Source organism: Tachysurus fulvidraco, chromosome 1 (genome assembly GCF_022655615.1).
Source record: "Tachysurus fulvidraco isolate hzauxx_2018 chromosome 1, HZAU_PFXX_2.0, whole genome shotgun sequence".
Lineage (NCBI taxonomy): Eukaryota > Metazoa > Chordata > Actinopteri > Siluriformes > Bagridae > Tachysurus > Tachysurus fulvidraco.
Window position 1 is genome coordinate 35,001,140 of NC_062518.1, and position 18,356 is coordinate 35,019,495.

General features: G+C 38.8%; 1 protein-coding gene across 2 annotated transcripts in view; it reads left to right on the plus strand.

The window, feature by feature from the left end:
- Window positions 1-17,164, plus strand: part of pcxb (pyruvate carboxylase b) — a 221,442-nt gene extending 204,278 nt beyond the window's left edge. For both annotated transcript variants that reach the window (XM_047810480.1, XM_047810476.1), the window contains 4 exons: window positions 1,144-1,323; window positions 13,304-13,552; window positions 14,846-14,986; window positions 16,258-17,164. In XM_047810480.1, coding sequence (XP_047666436.1) covers window positions 1,144-1,323; window positions 13,304-13,552; window positions 14,846-14,986; window positions 16,258-16,509 — 822 coding nt within the window. In that variant the 3' untranslated portion in view covers window positions 16,510-17,164. The remainder of the gene's footprint in view (window positions 1-1,143; window positions 1,324-13,303; window positions 13,553-14,845; window positions 14,987-16,257) is intronic.
- The last annotated feature ends 1,192 nt before the right edge of the window (window positions 17,165-18,356 follow it).

Genomic DNA, 18,356 nt, shown 5'->3' on the forward strand with positions numbered 1-18,356 from the left:
ATTGTCTCTTGGAACAGATTCATTGGATAGATGATTAAATTACTCAGTTGGCTTCATAGTTTTATTCCTGTACCTTGATATCAACATTGTTGATTCAACCTTTAAAATGTTGTTTTTTTCCCACAAGATACTTGTTGTGTTTGGTTTAAATGTACAGTACATTTAAGAACCTCTGCTAAGCTTCCTTTCATATTTCTATAATACAGGTTATATCCAGGTCAATTTGATTTGAGAAGAAAAGAGACATATATCTGTTTTCATACACCAAATGGTGGTCATATTTAATACTGTGTTCTGTCTGCACTGCCCAATGCTAAGATGAACCCATGAGAAGTATATCCATGCTAAATAGAGGACAGAACATAAAGGTTAAATATTATGGAGCTGAAAATGATTAAGTCTGTATAAATTGCTTAAAAGTAATAGAATTCATTACTTTAAGAGGTCACTGTTGGGGTGGTGAGATTTATTTCCAGCATGGCGTCTTTCATGCCTTTATGTGGTCAAGGATTTTCTAGCCAACTGGGAGAAATGAGCCTAATGATTAAGCTAGCTAATAACCGGAGCTGTTGTTCTAGCTAAGTAGATTTAATTGTGTTATAACAATATAGCCTAATTGTCATGACAAATCTGAGGCAAGTCTGTTAGATTCAGAACTGACTGTAAGTGGAACTTCCATGTGCTCAGTTTTCATGAACTCGGTGGCATTAAAACTAGTAGTGAAAAAGGAGTTTGAATTGAGTTTGAAACTTGCTTGTTTGCTTACCCTTCCCTAAGGGAAAGGATTCAAGGAAGGGAAACAAAAATAAACTCATTTACTAAATGAGACATCCCTGCCCACTTGGCTGAAATACAAAGGCTTTCGTATGAATGAAAGAAGCCTTGACATTTAAAGTTTTGTTTCTATCCAGCATTCCCACACACACACAGACACAGACACAGACACACACACACACACACACTGTCTCTTACTCGTCCATTTGTCAACCACCCACCTGCTCCCTATCGTCGGTCTGTACTGTTTTCTCTTTGCTCTTCCGAAATCATTTTTTCTTTTTCCTCTATGTTTGCTATTGCTTGTTCAACAACCCTTGGGAATTATGTCCATCACCACTGGAACTTTATCAGTCTTTATCTTTACAGGTGACTCCATCGTCAAAGATTGTGGGAGACTTGGCACAATTCATGGTTCAAAACTCGCTCTCCAGGGCCGAGGTAGAAGAGCGGGCAGATGAACTCTCCTTCCCTCTGTCTGTGGTGGAGTTTCTGCAGGGACACATCGGCATTCCTCACGGAGGCTTCCCAGAGCCGTTCAGGTCAAAGGTACAAGGCCATGAATGTGCAACAAGGCGTGAGCACACACACACTCACATTCACTGACCGAGCAGTAAACTCCTCACTGTACACCTTTAATTACTTCATATGCCATGGAGAATTAGTAAAAAAAAAACACAGATTTTGCTAGGGAGTAAAGCTACAGTGAGAATAGACAAACTCCGTGCCTGAATTGAATAACTGTTTCAATTCCCTTTCTCTTTCTCAAATAAGCCAGAGGCTGTGTTTTATCTGTCATCATTTTAAATCCATGTACGATTTACTCACGCACTCAGTCAGTACATCTCAGGAAGGTTAACTAGACCATAACAGCATTACATTACAATAGCCACCTGATTTTTTTGTCAAGCAGATTTGTTTAAAACCCTCAATTAGCGTTTGAGCTTTAATTTTGTCACTTCATTATTGTCAAGATGCTACACGGTTAATTAATTTTTTAAAGAGGAAACTGAGCATTTCTCTGGGTTTTTTTCCCCCTCTCTGTTTTGAGTGGCATTGTGATATAGAGAGAGAAAGAGAATTTTAATCAGGCCTTCTCTTACTTTATATCAGTGAAGTGTGCAGTATATACTGTGTAGCAAATCCTCCTATCTGCAAAAACAAGCTGGTCTCTGTCTTTAACTGACATTAGAGAAATATGTATTTAATGCCATACTTACAACAATGATATTTTCTACCTAAAAAAGGTTTTACAAATAAATCTCCAAATGTACTATGAGGGAAACTGAGCCTTTAGCCAGAGATTATACAATCTGAGCAATTAATGGTTATACATTATCTTTTTTTGTTTGTTTGTTTGTTTGTTTGTTTGTTTGTTTGTTTGTTTTTCATTTCTGTTTTAAACAACAAATTCAATCAGTGGGACAATGTATTTACTTACTTGTCCCAAAGTTAGATCTAATGGTCCCTCAGATGGGAAACTATTTTCCTTGTATGAAATTACAAATTAAAGCAGCAGTATGTAATGTTTTGAGCCATCTGTTGCCTCTGAGATCAGTTGCAACTGCATTTCAGCCTCATCCTCCAGCCCCACCCTGTTCAAGCTGCATATGCCATGGGCAGAACTGTTTTGTACAGGCTGAAGAGTGGAGCTTCATTCTGGGCCAGAAAAAAAAAAATGAAGTTTTCAATAGAAAAATTATACAATTAGAAAAATTATTCCTCAAGTCATTGTTAAAGAATATTGTACCAGAATATCTGGTCCAAAAGAATAGGATTTAATGGTTCTTGGAAACTTTTTCTGACTTACTATATAAATTACTAACTTGTGTAAATGCTAATGGAAAACCTTTAAAGGCTTTCTCTAAACATACAAACAGCGACTTTAATTTATGCCTTTGTACAGAATATCCTCTTTAATGTAGCCTCCTAAACAGATTTAGTACACCAAGTTGACCGTATATTAAGTACACATTTCTAGTATTTAATAAACCACCAGTTAAGTACAGTTAATTGTACCACAGTGTGGTGAAAATTATCATCCCTCCAGACCTTGTGTGAGTAGTTTAGAAGGAAGCAACATCTCTGTCCTTTAACTAGACACTGAATCACTCTAGATAAGTGCAGTCTGTTTGTGTGCATGGGTGTTTGAAAAAGAGAGAACTGTGTTATTTTGTAAAAATCTTCTCATCTGCCTTTGCCTTTTACTGGACTTGTTCTTCTTCCTGGTGAGTGCTGTGCTGTGCTGGTTAATAAAATCTTTCCGGTGATAAACAACTGACATTTCCAGCATATAAACACTACAAAGGAACTAAGTTATCAAGTCATGCGGGAGAGTTTTGAGGGTTTTGCTGTCATACTGACAATGTTCCTTTTTCTTGCAGAGGGATAGTCGCTTTAAAACTCTCCGATTTCTCTCTATCCAACTTTGGCTCAAATACACACTCTGTATCCCTGAGGGCCATAACACCCTGGAGCCCAAAAATAAAAAAAATCAAACAGTGTTTGTCAGCGATGGCAGCATTTCCATACAAGGCCCTGCAGGGAACACTATACTGGCCTTCAAAGGGTGACATGCACATTTAGCATACTGCTGTGAGAGAGATGGAGAGAGAGAGAGAGAGAGAGAGAGAGAGAGAGAGAGAGAGAGAGAGAGAGAGAGAGAGAGAGAGAGAGAGAGAGAGAGAGAGAGAGATGGAGAAGAGAGGGACACAAAGATTAATGAAAACCTGTTCACCATTCAAGTGAGCACTTTAGTTCTAGGAGAGATGGAGGTAGAGGAGATGGTGGCAGGAATATTGATAGAAAGATAGATGAGGAATTTCTATTGCAAATATAAAAACTAGGTGCATAAATAAGGTCCTGGAAATGACATTGTTTCTGGATCATTAAGAACGTTGTGTTCCTGATTTTATAACACTGCTGCCCCTGCCAGTAGGGATTAGTGATCAGCTTTTTATTTGAAATTGACTAAGACGGGATTCATTTTATGATGCACAGTTTTCCACAAGAGTAAATAATTTTCCTTGTAGTAAATCTGTCAACAGGTTAGTGAGTTAGTGGTTGTGTGTACTAGTACTAATAGATTTATAGTCTAATTTTATTGGAATATACTCATGCTGTTATAGAAGGTGGTTTTGTGCATTCTATATAAAGCATTATAGCATCTTTTGGGCTTTTGATGGCTGAAAAAGACATGTCCCATGGTTCATTGCACTAGTGATTTCAGCGGTTGATTCTTCTGAAATGGAGATGTACTTTTAGCACTGTTTTTTATTTCCATTAGACCAGCTCTTGGTTCATTTAGCCACAGGGATTGCGAGCCAGAGACTTCTGTGCAGGTCCCAAGCCCGTGTAAATAGAAAGGGTTGCCTCAGGAAGGGCATCTGGTGTAAAACCTTCCATATTTAAACATGCAAGTCATCAGTGTGAATTCCAACGACCGCCACTGGTGCTGTTGGCCTACAGGGTGCCAGCAGTAATCAGGATACTGTTGGTTGAGGAAGGAACGGAGGGAGAAGGGTTCATAGGCAGAGAGAGAAGAAGAAAAGCAGGAGTATAGGTCTGAGTATAGGGATTCTTAACGTTGGTACAATGATAAATAAAGGTAGAGAGCTGGCAGACATGATGGAGAAAAGAAAGGTGGAAGGGGAGCAAAGTACGTAGTATTGGAGGGGGATACAAACTCTTTTATTACGGTGTTGACAGGAAGAGAAATGGGGTAGGAGTGATCCTGAAGGATGAGTTTGCGAGGAATGTTTTAGAGGTGAAAAGAGTGTCAGACAGGGTAATCAGTTTGAAGTTAGAACTTGAAGGGGTGATGTTGAATGTTGTCAGTGGTTATACTTCACATGTAGGCTGTGAGTTAGAAGAGAAGGAGAGAGTTAGATAAGGTGATGGAGACCATTCCCAGGTGGGAGAGAGTAGTGATTGGAGCAGACTTTAACGGACATGTTGTTGAGGGGATCAGATGTGATGAGGAGGTGATAGGCCGATTTAGTGTTAAGGACAGATGGTGGTGGACTTTGCTAAGCAGATGAAAATGGCTGTAGGTTCCACTTATTTACAGAAGAGAGAGGAACATAGAGTTACATATAAGAAAGGAGGTAGTAGTACGCAGGTAGAATACATTCTAAGTAGACGAGGCAATCTGAGAAAGATTAGTGACTGCAAGGTGGTGTTAGGAGAGAGTGTAGCCAGGCAGCATCGAATGAGATGTGTAAGATGTCTCTGGTGGTCAGGAAGAAGAGAAGGGGAAAGATAGAACATAAGACCAAGTGGTGGAAATTGAAAAAGGAAGAATGCTGTGTGGAATTCAGACAGAAGCTGAGACAGACTTGTCTTGAGTGGTCAGAAAGAGCTTAAGGATGACTGGGAAACTACAGCAGAAGTAAACAGAGAGTATGAAAGTACCAAAGAAAATAGATAGGATTACAAGGAATCGTAGCGCAGAGTGAAGAGGGACGTGGCAACAGCCAAACAGAAAGCATAAATGAGTTGTATGCCAGGTTAGACACAAGGGAAGGCGAGAAAGACTTTTACAGATTTGCGAGACAGAGATGGGAAGGATGTGCAACAGATAAGGGTGAATAAAGATAGAGATGGAAAGGTGCTCACAGGCGAGGTGTGGAGAGGATGGGAGGAATTTTTTGAGGAGCTGATGAATAAGGAATATTGTAGAGCAGGAAAGAGCAAATATTTGAAAGAATGAAGAAAGACTCCGAGGATAATCGATAGTGGAAAGCCAGCCAGTCCAGATGGCATACCTGTGGAGGTGTGGAAGTGCCTAGGAGAGACAGCAGTCTAGTTTCTATCTAGATTGTTCAACAGGATTTTAGAGAGTGAGGAGAAGCCTGAGGAATGGAGAAGACGTGTTCTAATGCTGATCTTTAAGAACAAGTGTGATGTAAAGAGGTATAAAGTTGATGAGCCATGCAATGAAGCTATGAGAAAGTAGTTGAAGCTAGGCTAAGAAAGGAAGTGGATATATGTGAGCAGCAATATGGCTTCATGCCCAGAAAGAGCACTACTGATGCAATTTTTGCTCTGAGAATGTTAATAGAGAAGTACAGTGATGGTCAGAAGGAGCTGCACTGCGTCTTTGTGGATTTAGAGAAAGTTATTACAGGGTGCAGAGAGAAGAGCTATGGTACTGTATGAGGATGTCAGGAGTGGAAGAGAAGTCAGCTTTGAGTCCCTTCTTTTTTGCTATGGTGAGGAACAGGATGAAGGATGAGGTCAGACAGGAATCGTCGTGGACAATGATGTTCGCGGATGACATTGTCAGGTCAAGAAAGTGCAGGAGTTTAAATGTTTGGGGTCAACCATCCAGTGCGAAAGGGAGTGTGGAAATGAGGTGAGAGGTGAGTGCAGGAGGGTTGGAGTGGGTGCAGGAAAGTGTCAGGAGTGTGTGACAGAAGAGTGTCACCAAGAATCAAAGGTGTACAAGACAGTAGTGAGTCCAGCTATGGTGTATGGGTTAGAGACTGTAGCAGTGAGGAAAATACACGAGGCAGAGATGGAGGTAGCAGGGATGAGGATGTTGAGGTTCTCTTTAGGAGTGACGAGGATGGACAGGATTAGGAACGAGCACATCAGAGGGACAGCTCAGGTTGGCTGTTTTGGGGACAAGGTCAGAGAGGATAGATTAAGATGGTGTGGACATGTGCAGAGGAGGGAGATGGTTATATTAGTAGAAGGATGTTGGAGATGGAGTTGCCAGGTAAGAGGTCAGGAGGAAGGCCCAAGAGGAGATATACTGTATGGATGTGTTGAAAGAACTTCATTTTTGTGAGAGTAGAGGATGCTGAGGATAGAGTTACTGTAGGTGGAAACAGATTATTCTCTGTGGCGACCCCAAAGGGGAAAAGCCTAAAGTAAAAGAAGATCATCTCTAGGCTATACTGCCTCAAACAAACTTCACCACAGGCCAAGATATTATGCATGTATGTGTATGTATATGTGTTTGTGTGAGAGCATATAAAAACATGTTGGAGAGTGTTTTTTTGGCTGAGAGCTCTAACTAGTGCCCATGTGGTGCACTAGAGATATTTGGAATGGGGCCTGGGAGCTCAAGTGTCCTATAACTGGGAATTGGCTGATCCAGTTTAAATGGGATAGACAGATCCAGCCTGCTGTGAGCCACTGAAACAGCACTGATCAGCCTTCCTATACGAGACACACACAAGTAACCCAAATTCTCAGCCTATTTAAGTGTCAGTGTTTATCATCATTCCTCAATTATTAGTCATCGGTACATTTCTAGCATTAAATTGTCTTTCACACGTCCTATTTAGAAACACAAGCTTAACGGATTTAGCATTTTTTGCTTGTGTATTATAGTGGATTATGTCAAGTAGCATATAAAAGCCTCTTTTCTCAAACCTTAGAACTGAGAAAATCAGACTGAAGAGAGGCAGTTCTATTCAAAAACACACTATTGACCATTTTTACAAACCAGGCAACACTCCAAATGAACACAGCAGTTTCTGCTCCAGTTCAAACCAAACCTGCCATCTTCTGCTCTTCTGCATCCACTCTCACTGCGTGCACCCACATCGACACGCAACTCTCTTCTCGCAAATAGGCACAAAAGCCATCAAATTAACGAGGGGTGACTGGGATATGTGGGAGGCATCTATGAACTGCATCTTGTGTGACTAATAACATTAGTGAGCACTCTTTTGTGTATCATTCCTCTACTGTGAGAAAAAAAGCTACTAAAACCTTCCAAGGCAGTCCACAGAGAGGCTCACCATGCACTAATCGGCATATTTTATGTATGTTTCTCAACAGCATTAGCGTAACTGAATTTGCTAATGGCTAGCTCGAGTAGAGTAGGCTCAGGAGGAGGAGAAATAAATGTGCTGAGGTTCAGGCCAGAGTGTGTGCTCTTACAGACCCAGCATCTCTTTTAGCTGTGTGAGCTTTGAAGAGGTTTGCAGACATAAAAAAAATACAGCACAGCTCTAATAATGGCTTTATTTCAGAACTAGGCCTCAACTCCTCCTTTGGGGATTTTTAACTACTCCCAGCTTGCTGACTAGTGCGGATCTGTACTGTATTTTGTTTCACACAATGAACACAGTGATACTGTCAAAGGAAAAAGCATAAATCAGCACGCATGAATGGACATTTGTTTAAACATTTAAAAGTGATTTCACACCTATTAATTTGTTTGCTGAATCAGAATCGGAGATAAATTGGTACCTTTGTATCCTTTTTGGTTTCACGCAGTACAAAAGACACACCGAAGGAGTGTGTAGGAAGGGACAGGGGTTAAAATGCTTTTACTTTTATTTTTTTGTCTCATTCACCAGAACTACAGGAGAGGAATAAATGTTGTGTAGTATATCCAGTATATCTAGTATAACCACAACATGTTGTGTAGTATATCCAGCATTGTTGGTCTTTGCTTCAAGATATTCAGAACACATCATATTTCTGCCGCTCTGTTCTTGGCTCAGTTTGTGGTCTGTTTAGAAGCTTACATCTATAATAAATGTTGCTTGCATTTCAAACTTACCCGCTTTCTGTGGTTTAGTCAATTCAGGGTCGATTCACAGCAATCGAAGTACGTTAGGGTTTGTTTTGGAACTGGACCTCACTCACCTCACTCACACAGACTGACTCAGACCGCTTCTTCTGGTTCACACCTGAGCGCAAGTGCTGTTCTCACCTGCTCAAACAAACCATACAAAAAGAAAGAAATTATACCATGGTATGACTAAAGTAACTAAATGCTGTACATGCAAAAGCACCCTAAAATGCCTGTATATCTATATTGATGGTTATTATCACGTTTGCCTCACACCTGCAGGGCTGGGGTTCGATTCCTGCCTCCATCCCTTGTGTGTATGGCTTGGATGTTTCCTCTGGTACACTGGTTTGCTCCCAAATGTTCTGCAGGCTGATTTTCATCTTTAAAATTTTTCATCGTGTCTGTGCTCTGCAATGGGTTAGCACCCTGTTCAGAGTGTCCCATGCTTTGTCCTCTGAGTTCCATGGGAAAAAATCCAGGTTTCCTTAAATGTGTAGGTTAAGGAGTACAGAATAAGGATGGAAAATTTGATTTGCAATATTTCCACTCACTTCATCTAGCAAGATTCTTCACAGTAGCCATCTGTTCTGCTCAGATATTTGCAGAAGTATAGGGGATTCAAATATTCAGTGCAATTACAATTTGCCTCACAGCAGAAGAAGGCTTTAAAAAATGACAATCATCTCCTCTGGCCTCAGTACAGAACATGGGAGCCAGAAATTCTGATAATAAATGGATTTTATGCTAAATTAAATCAATGTGGAAATCAGCATTTCAATCAGGGTTCATGCAACTGGTATCTAATTTAGAATGTTCTTCCATGTGCACTGACTAACAGCACTGGTAGGCGAGTTTCATATGCTGGACTTTCTCATGACACTTCACAATTATTAATTGGGTCATCGAGTAATTATTGTCCCCTAATATCTAATGTAGAAATAAATCAAGAAAAAACACACACGCAATGAAAGCTATTTACTAAATGGTCATACTGAAAGACGACCAGCAGAAGGTCAGTGTAAAAAGTCACCAGAGCAATTAACGAAGCTGTGATTCATGATGCATCTCAATTCACCTAATTCTGCTATGCACTAAAAGTATCTACCCTTTGTGTACAGAAAAAGGACTTACTCTTGGGTGTGTAGCAAAAGAGATATGAACATAACATGCAACAGAAGAGGACGTTGTTGCCTAGTTACGCACACAGTCCTCATAAACAAACTCCTCATTGCATTTTAGCTGTCATTCATTAATCATTCCTTATGTTATGTATACTATGTCATTTAATTTACCGTTCTCTTGATTTATTTGTCCATATTTCATTTACACCTCTCTAAAATATTCTGGCAAAAATACTGAAGAAGCATCACAGACGTTACGCTCGTCCCCCATGTTTGCAGGTTGAGTTCAGGGAAGTAAACGGTCACAAAACTCCAATACTGTGACATATTAGCTGAAAAAGTGTTCACAGATCCACACTTTGTATCCAAGTACCTTTGGGAAACTCATTTCAACATCATATGATTTGGTATACACTTATTCCACTCTTGTGTACTATATAAGACAGGTCATAGGCGTATTGGGATGCATAGTTTGTTATGCAGTGAATAATGTTGATTTTAATATAACTAGAAATGTCCAGGTTTTATGTAGACGTTTATGTTAATTTGTTATTCGGGTTCAGCAGTCTGACAGCACTAATCACTATTTAAAGGTGAGGGTCATGTAATCGAGGGCAGTTGTTTGGGAAGAGTGAGGAGCCGAGGCTTTGTTAGAGCACTTGCTCTTATGTGCCTTTATAGAGCAATTATATGTTAAGAAGTGAGTTGCTTCTCGTGTTTAAATGAATACATTGGAATCTGTGCAGAATATAAATTATGCTGAGCCTGAAACATTTTGCTGTAATTTAAATGTAAAAAATCTATGCGATAAAATACAGTAAGTACGTACTCCAGAACCATACGGTATACTTATATCATGATAACAACTTATTTGTAAAATATTTACAAAAAATAGTCTAGTGTCCTACTTTTTTGTTGCCTGGATATTTAACATACCAATCTAAAGAATGGTAGCTGACAAATTTCTAGAACTACCTAGTTATGTATTTGTTATGTGCATTATTTCAGACTAATAGAAACACATTAGTAGAGGAATTCTTGAGACGAAGAGGAATGTGTGATCTTCGTTTAAACAAAAATTATAAGAATAATTCTTTTATTTTATTAATCTTTTTAGTTGCTTTAGTTTTTTATTCTCCTTTATTATGTTTTTTTTATAACTAAACATAAGGTCAGAAAGTCATTAACCTTCATTTCACTTAAGAGGTGTAGTGTTTCTTGCTACCACTTTTTTAAAGATATCGTTATTTTCTTTTATTTATTTATGTGTAGTCTGAAAAGATCATCTATCTCCCTTGCATGTTAATTATTCCAACTATATAAAAACACTATACTGTCAGTAAGATGACATCTGGGCTGATGTGCGGTCGGTGGTGGAGTTTGAAAGCATGCATTACATTTAAACCAGAACTTATAGGAAGTAGCTAGTAGTAAACAGTAATTTTGCAGCATTTTTAACTGCCAGCAAAGTACCAATAAAAAACTAGACACAATGAAAAACTAAACTCAGAGCTCTTGGCTCTGAATATACAAGTCAGGAATGGCCCGTGTCCTCTTGCTGACCTATGTCTATCTGTAGTGCTTAAATAAACATTTATTACAAGCATTTTAACATTCATTGTCATTTTCGGAGTGATTTATTTAATAATAGCCAATATATTATTTAATAATCTGTTCAAAGTTTATCACTAAGCTTCATAAGATAGGATGCAGGATTTGTGGCTATAAAGTTCCTATTACAACGTTATCTTCTAATCGTTTACATATAATGATTGGGCCAAAGTCCCTGAGCCTATTTCTAACAACTCAATTTTATCCAGAAATATTGTGAGAGTTTAATTTAAATAGTAATAAAGACAAACATAATTGATTGGTCCACAGTCCCTAAGCCAATTTCACACTAAAGTAGTTTTTTTTTAAGTTTTATTTGAATAGGAATAAACACCAGAAAGTATACTCAAACTTCTGAACCTCTGTGGCATGAGCCAAAGGGGATAAAAACGGCATAATACTGAACAATGTAGCAGGAGCGATCACACCGGACCTTCTGTTGTGCAAATCTGGAAAAATTCAGATAGCTAAAATGTCATTACATTCCCTCCAAAGTGACATCACTCCACAGAAGCCGGATTTTCACTCCACATCGGTTAAAATCTTGGCGTGACTGCATCTTTAGTCTTGTGAATAGCATTTATCTTGGACAGGTCAATTGAGCCACTCTCTCAAGACCCATCACATCATGGTAGTCTCCACTTAGAATCCAATATATCCATCTCCTCGTTGGGCTGATAGATGGATTGGTTGGGATGAAAGATCAGTAGAGGTGTTTAAATGGTGAAGTGACACTCCCTGCACCTCTCACATCCTACCGTACCTAATGTCCATTAGTGACAATTTCTGTCCCTTATTTGTTTGTCCTTTTTCCTCTCTCTCTCTCACACACACACACACACACACACACACACATCTCTCCTGTGAGTTGATAGTAACAAGAGACTAAAAGATTTTACGTCTTGCTGCCAAATTCATTTGACGCTCATAAATTTGAGCAAATAAAATCACTGTAGTGGCATGTTCTCTACCGCTGATGTGATAATAGCATAAAGAGATGTGTATCCTGGTTCCAAAGTCTGCACCATTAAAGAGAAAAATGCTTCTAATGATTCTAGCCATACTGGTTTTTCTAACCATCTATTGCCTTCTGCATTTCTATCATCCCCTAGGAAGATGCTTTTATTTTCTAAATAAAACTGATTTTGTGATAGAAGCTAAACTAATGACACATCTATGACTACAGAGTGGACGAGGAAAAAATCATTTATGTGCTTCTCTTTAAGTGCATTGAGGGTGGGGTTTTTTTGGTAGCTTGCTGTTTGCCCAAACATGTAAGCCATCGCTCAACTGACGATGGAGGGCAAATATGTCCCATGGCTACAGAATAACAAACCTGCTGTAGATTCTGGGACGTTTTAAGGTTTATTATTGTGCACAAGCTAACAGGAGGAGAATTAATCAGAAGGTGGACATGGTGGACGTGTGGCTGGCCATTTTAACCCACAGATATTTTGTTTGAATAATGTGCTCTGTGATTATTAATTCCACAGATATGTGTGTATCTGTGTCACCTGTTTGTCTTAATAGCTATGTATTTATTTTGAATGATTTTCTTAATTGTGAGACTCTATATTTTTTTACCGTCATGCTACAAAAAAAAAGAAAACAAAGGAATGTCAATGTGACTCTTGTCATTCTGCCAACTACAATTAACTAAAACAAGTGCTTTCCTCAACCAAGATCAATTACTTCTCCACCTCAATGGCACCCTACCTGGTCTTGACAATTTGCCGATCTGCCACCCGCCCTATTTGTTTTATCTTCTCTTGCATTGTGTTGCCTTGTTTTAATGGTGTGTCTGAAGTTATTGTATCTGAGAGATTTTCTTCAGATTGGATCATATAACCAACCACACTCTTGTGCTTCATTTCATTCCTGGTAGTTTGGAATTATTTTATTTATACGTCTTGAATAATTAAAGAACGACGGCTGAGTTTTGGGTGTAATTGATGTGTTTCTCGGAAGACTGAGCCAAAGCCTTTGTCTCACAACCATTTAAAAGTTATAAAACCGATACAAACACCATAATGCACTATGTATTATTAAAGTAAAGGGATTTCTGCCTCCAGCATGGCTCACACAAAGAGCTGATGGAGAAGATTAAAGAGTAATTACACTGTCAGTATTTTAAACCTGAACATGCCACTGAGAGGAACTCCTTTCAGATAGCCAAATTTCTACTTGTCATGATTTGATGAGTTCAAAGAATTGTAATTTCCATCGGAAGATAACTTTTATTCAATGTGTGTCATAGGTGCTTAAATCGCTGCCTAGGATAGAGGGTCGTCCAGGTGCATCCCTGCCACCCATGGACTTCAAAAAGCTTGAGGCTGATCTACGTACAGCACATGGAGAGGACATCACTCCTGAAGATGTGATGTCAGCAGCCATGTATCCAAAAGTCTTTCAGGAGTATAAAGAGTTCAGATCCAATTTTGGGCCCGTTGAATGTCTCAACACCCGCCTGTTTCTCGATGGACCAAAAATTGCAGAGGAGTTCCAGGTAATGATCATCCATCTTCTCTCTCTCTCTCTCTCTCTCTCTCTCTCTCTCTCTCTCTCTATTTCTCCCTTGCCTGTCTCCTCTTACCTTTTTGTCATGTCTGGCTTAGCGTGTCTGACACAAATTATAATAGCTGCTCAAATGATGCCTGTATCTGGGGCATATAATTTTTACTGTTCTCTATTCTCTCTTTTTTCCCAAAACTTTGGGACACCTCTCCCAAAGGTCCATGCCAAATCCGGTTCAGTCATTTAATAGTGCGGTGGGATTTGACCTTCTCAGCCCTTGCCAAAAGCCAGTCCCCCTCTTTCATCTCATTTTAATATTCAATGTCAAGAAGAGAAAAGTGCAAAATGAGTGGTCTAACCAATCCTTGTGCTAGAGCAGGTTTAAATGGAGTGTTGTGTTGTGTGTGGATGTGATGGTAGTTAGGATAAGCTCTTGTTAGCAAAGTGAATCTCAAGATATGTAGATTAAACAACATGAATGCTTTCAATAAAGGACTCTCGATACACCTAAAACAGTTTGTTTGGCAGTTCGTTTGGCATCGAGCAGTCTTAACATTTGCTTTTAGTAACTTGCCAATGTTTCTTTCACCTAAATCCCCATTAATCCATGCTGCAGTTGCTGTAACAGAGAGCACAGACGTCGTGCCTACTTGTCGGTCAGAACCTACCAGGCACAGACATGCTCATGGCCATGTGGTGCACACTGAAAGGAGATGAAAGGCCAGACCACCGTTGCTAATCAGACAGAGAAAGAATTGGATGAAAGAGATATAAGTGAACTTTAATTCACTCTGCTGCCTGCCATACCTCAAAAACTCCACTGATGACAAAACAACATGTTAGCATCCCTAAACTATCTGACATTGAATTTCCAAACACTTGCTTTGCTTATATTTTTGGATAGTTATTACAGTATCCTCAGTGAAAGTCTGCATAATCCTTGCCTGCATGAAGTATTTCGGCAGTCTGCTTATGTCTCTTTCCTCAGAGAAAAAGCTAAGATGTAAGTAATCACTGGTTATTTTAGATTAGCATGATCTATATTAAGCACTCGCTGATATATATCCAACTTCCAGAATAGCTGTACTAAATGAACTGCCCAAAATCACGTGGCTCAGGGCTTGCCAAAAGCCTGAGTTAGCGCTGTGGAAATAGGTCACTTCTCAGTCAGGTTTAAAACAAATGAATTTTTATTGATTTTCTTCATTCTCTCTCTCTCTCTCTCTCTCTCTCTCTCTCTCTCTCTCTCTCTCTCTCTCTCTCTCTCTCTCTGTTTGTCACTCAGGTTGAGTTGGAAAGAGGAAAAACGTTACATATCAAAGCCTTGGCTTTGGGGGACCTAAACAAAGCTGGACAGAGAGAGGTGTTTTTTGAGCTGAACGGTCAACTGCGGTCTCTCCTAGTCAAAGATATGGTGGCGATGAAGGTAATAATGTGTTTACATAGCAAACTGTTGATTCGTTAACAATGAACCTATCAAACACACACAAGTATTTTCCTAAAAATCAAAAATACCCTTATTTTTTTCTAAAAAAAAAAACAAAATAGCAAAACCATAATGAAGCTTGATATTGAGACTCTTCAACAACAAACCTATCATATACACATTCTCATTCTCAAAAAAAAATCAGAAATATACTCTTATTTTATTCTGCAGAAACAGCACAACTATAATGAAGCTCAATTTTTGGTAATAGCAGCTCATTACTGAGAGACTGTATCTTTTAAGCATCTTCTAAAAAATCATCAAGAGGCTAGGCACCATCTTCTCACTTTCTTTATTTGTGTGAAAAAACTTACTTTTTTCGACCATTTGTCATATTACCAGTTCTCACTTTACAGCTTTCACAGCACCAAGTCAAAAATGCCACTTTGATTTCTCACATAGCAGATGTCTGTCATTACTGATAAAACAGAGAAAATACAGTACCAATCTGTCTTTCCTATACTGTCTAATGCTAGAGTACTGCACCAATGACACTGCTACAATCTCTTTAACTGAGTAACATCTAAAGAAGTTTTAACAGCTCTTGTGTTTGCTTATCCCTCATAATTAATTGAGTATAGTTCCAGTACATCTTCACAGCCATTCTATGTAAGGAGAAAGTGTAAATTTGGCACTCTCCTCCCTGTAGACTTATTAGCTGTGAATCATTTCAGTACGTCTCATGATATAATGCTTAAATACTTAAAACGGGATCAGGTGCCTCCCTGGAACACACTTAATTGAGTAACGTGAACCACCATGTCATTACACCTGACTTGACAAATTAAGCGGACAGTATAAAATCTGCAATTCCTAACCCTGGAGGCCTGGGCTGAACACTTGAACAGTTAACACTTAACGCTAGAATATTAGCTTAGGTATCAGGAGAGTTCTTGCATTCTGTCTCAGGCAATTGATGTTCCTTTGAAAAGTATACTAGACTGTGTCCACCACCTGTAATGCACCATCTGTAACATATTGTAGGTGTAATTACCATTAACAGTAATTGTGCTTTTTTTTTTTGAGTGCTGGATCTAAAAAACTCGTTCAATATTCTTATATATTTAATATATCAATTCTATATATAAATAAGTATAGGTGTAGTGGTGGGATTGTATTAAAATCAAATTCCATATATATGACAGAAATGATGTGCTGAGTTTAGTCTATTCCCCTAATCACTGTAATGCCAAACTTGTACCTTACTGTAGGAGATGCACTTCCATCCAAAGGCTTTGAAAGACGTCAAAGGTCAGGTGGGAGCCCCCATGCCAGGGAAGGTGGTGGAGCTGAAGGTGAAACAGGGTCAGAAGGTGGAGAAAGGTCAGCCTCTCTGTGTGCTCAGTGCCATGAAGATGGAGACTGTGGTGAACTCGCCGCTCTCTGGAACCGTGGCCAAGGTCTACATCAAGACCGATAGCACACTGGAAGGGGACGATTTGATCCTGGAGATCACAGAGTAAAGGTTAAAGGCCAAGAATAGATTAATGGGCATAGATTAAACATAAACCCACCCGCACTGATGATGCTGTCTACAAGGACAATGCTTTGCTAATTGGTATTGAATTTTATAAATACATTTTATGCAATTTTATACGTATCCACAGCAAGTACAAGAAAGATGTAACAACCAAAGAAATCAGCAAGAGATCTTTATTTTGAAAGTGTGTTATCTACATAATACATAATACTTAACTAGAGTGTAGGTTCTCTCTCCGCCATCGGTGTGAAACATACACATTCATCTAGCAAAACCTTATCTATGCCATTTTGTATCTAGCTATGTGAGTTATATTTTCCACGTTGATGACTCTAGTCCTGAAAGTGATCAATGAATTTATTGCCTGTTAATGTGATTCATTTTAAATTATGAAAATGAATGAGGTTTTATGTGCATGTTCACATAAGATCTTTTCCATACCCATTTTGCCTAAATGCTACATTACTGGAAGATTATATACATAATAGATGTAAAATATTAATGTCCTCTCCAGGACATGCAGTAAAAATTAAAACAGAGTATTAAATGGGTTACAATGATAATGTATCTCATATGAAATCATGTGCTCTAAATTTAAGTAATTATGGAACTATTTTATAATTAAATTGTACAATCAAGCTAATGTGTGTTTTGTTATAATTCTTTGAGTGTTTTTACAACCATTATTTCTGTTTAAAAGGCTGGATATATTGCAAAGCAATGCACAATACTGATGCAATAGAAAGTGGTCACACCCATCAAATCCTTTGTCTCCTTCTATTTCTCCCTTTTCCATCCCCAACTTCTTAGTCTCTGGTGGCTTTGTACCATGACCTACAAAGCCTTATGTTTTGAGTTTTACTGCTTATATTGCCACTGTTAGTGTAAAGTCACATGCTAATAACTTGAGAGAGCATCTACATCTTCAGAGTGAACATGGGTTTACCTCATCATACTGCAGGATAAAGTTGTCTGTACACCCGCATCGTTCCACCTCGTTCATCCTCACAGCAGTAAATACTGCCTCATCTTATTCTAGCTCTCATCGTTCTGTTATCGCACATCTAAACTGTTCTAAACAGCAGAAGTGGGATACAGTACATGAATGTGTACAGTGCCTTAGATGGGTATTACAACCTGCCACTGAAATCTACTTTTTTTTTATTGTGCTTTTATGTCACAAATCTACACATATAATAAAATACTCCATAATATTTAGCTGTGTATTGTCATTGAGGTGGGGTGGGAACTGAGGGATGGGGGGTTAACATACGATTACATATTTGTCTATAATTGTCAAAGAAGCAACCGAATGTCTTGTTAGAGATTCAGTAAATTTGCGGCAAGAGGTTTTCTAGTCTGCCGAGTCCATTTTTGCTTGGCACAAAGCACTATGTTTGATGGAAACCCAATACTTACTTCATCATCCTGAGAACAGCATGGTGATGGTAGCACTGTTTGAGAGTTCCTCTTTGCATATTGCTTGTTTTTCTGACTAATGTCCTTCTTAGCTTTCCTTTTGGTAGATGATGCCATGGAAACTCCACATGAACGTCCACAGAATTTTAAAATTTTAAAATTGGTCGATACATTTCCAGAACTTTCTACCAGACAAGCAGCTCTGATAGCTGCTTGGTCTTGATGATGCTGTGTGTTTATGAAGATATGCATGATACCCATCAAGCTCTAGGGCCTTCCAGGAACAAGTGTTTTTCTATGGAGGTCATGAAACTTGCAGACAGGTCATCTCTATTTAAATCATTAAATCAACTTCAGATAACTCTTGAATTTAAGAGTCATTCACCAACATTACAATGTCAAATGTTTATG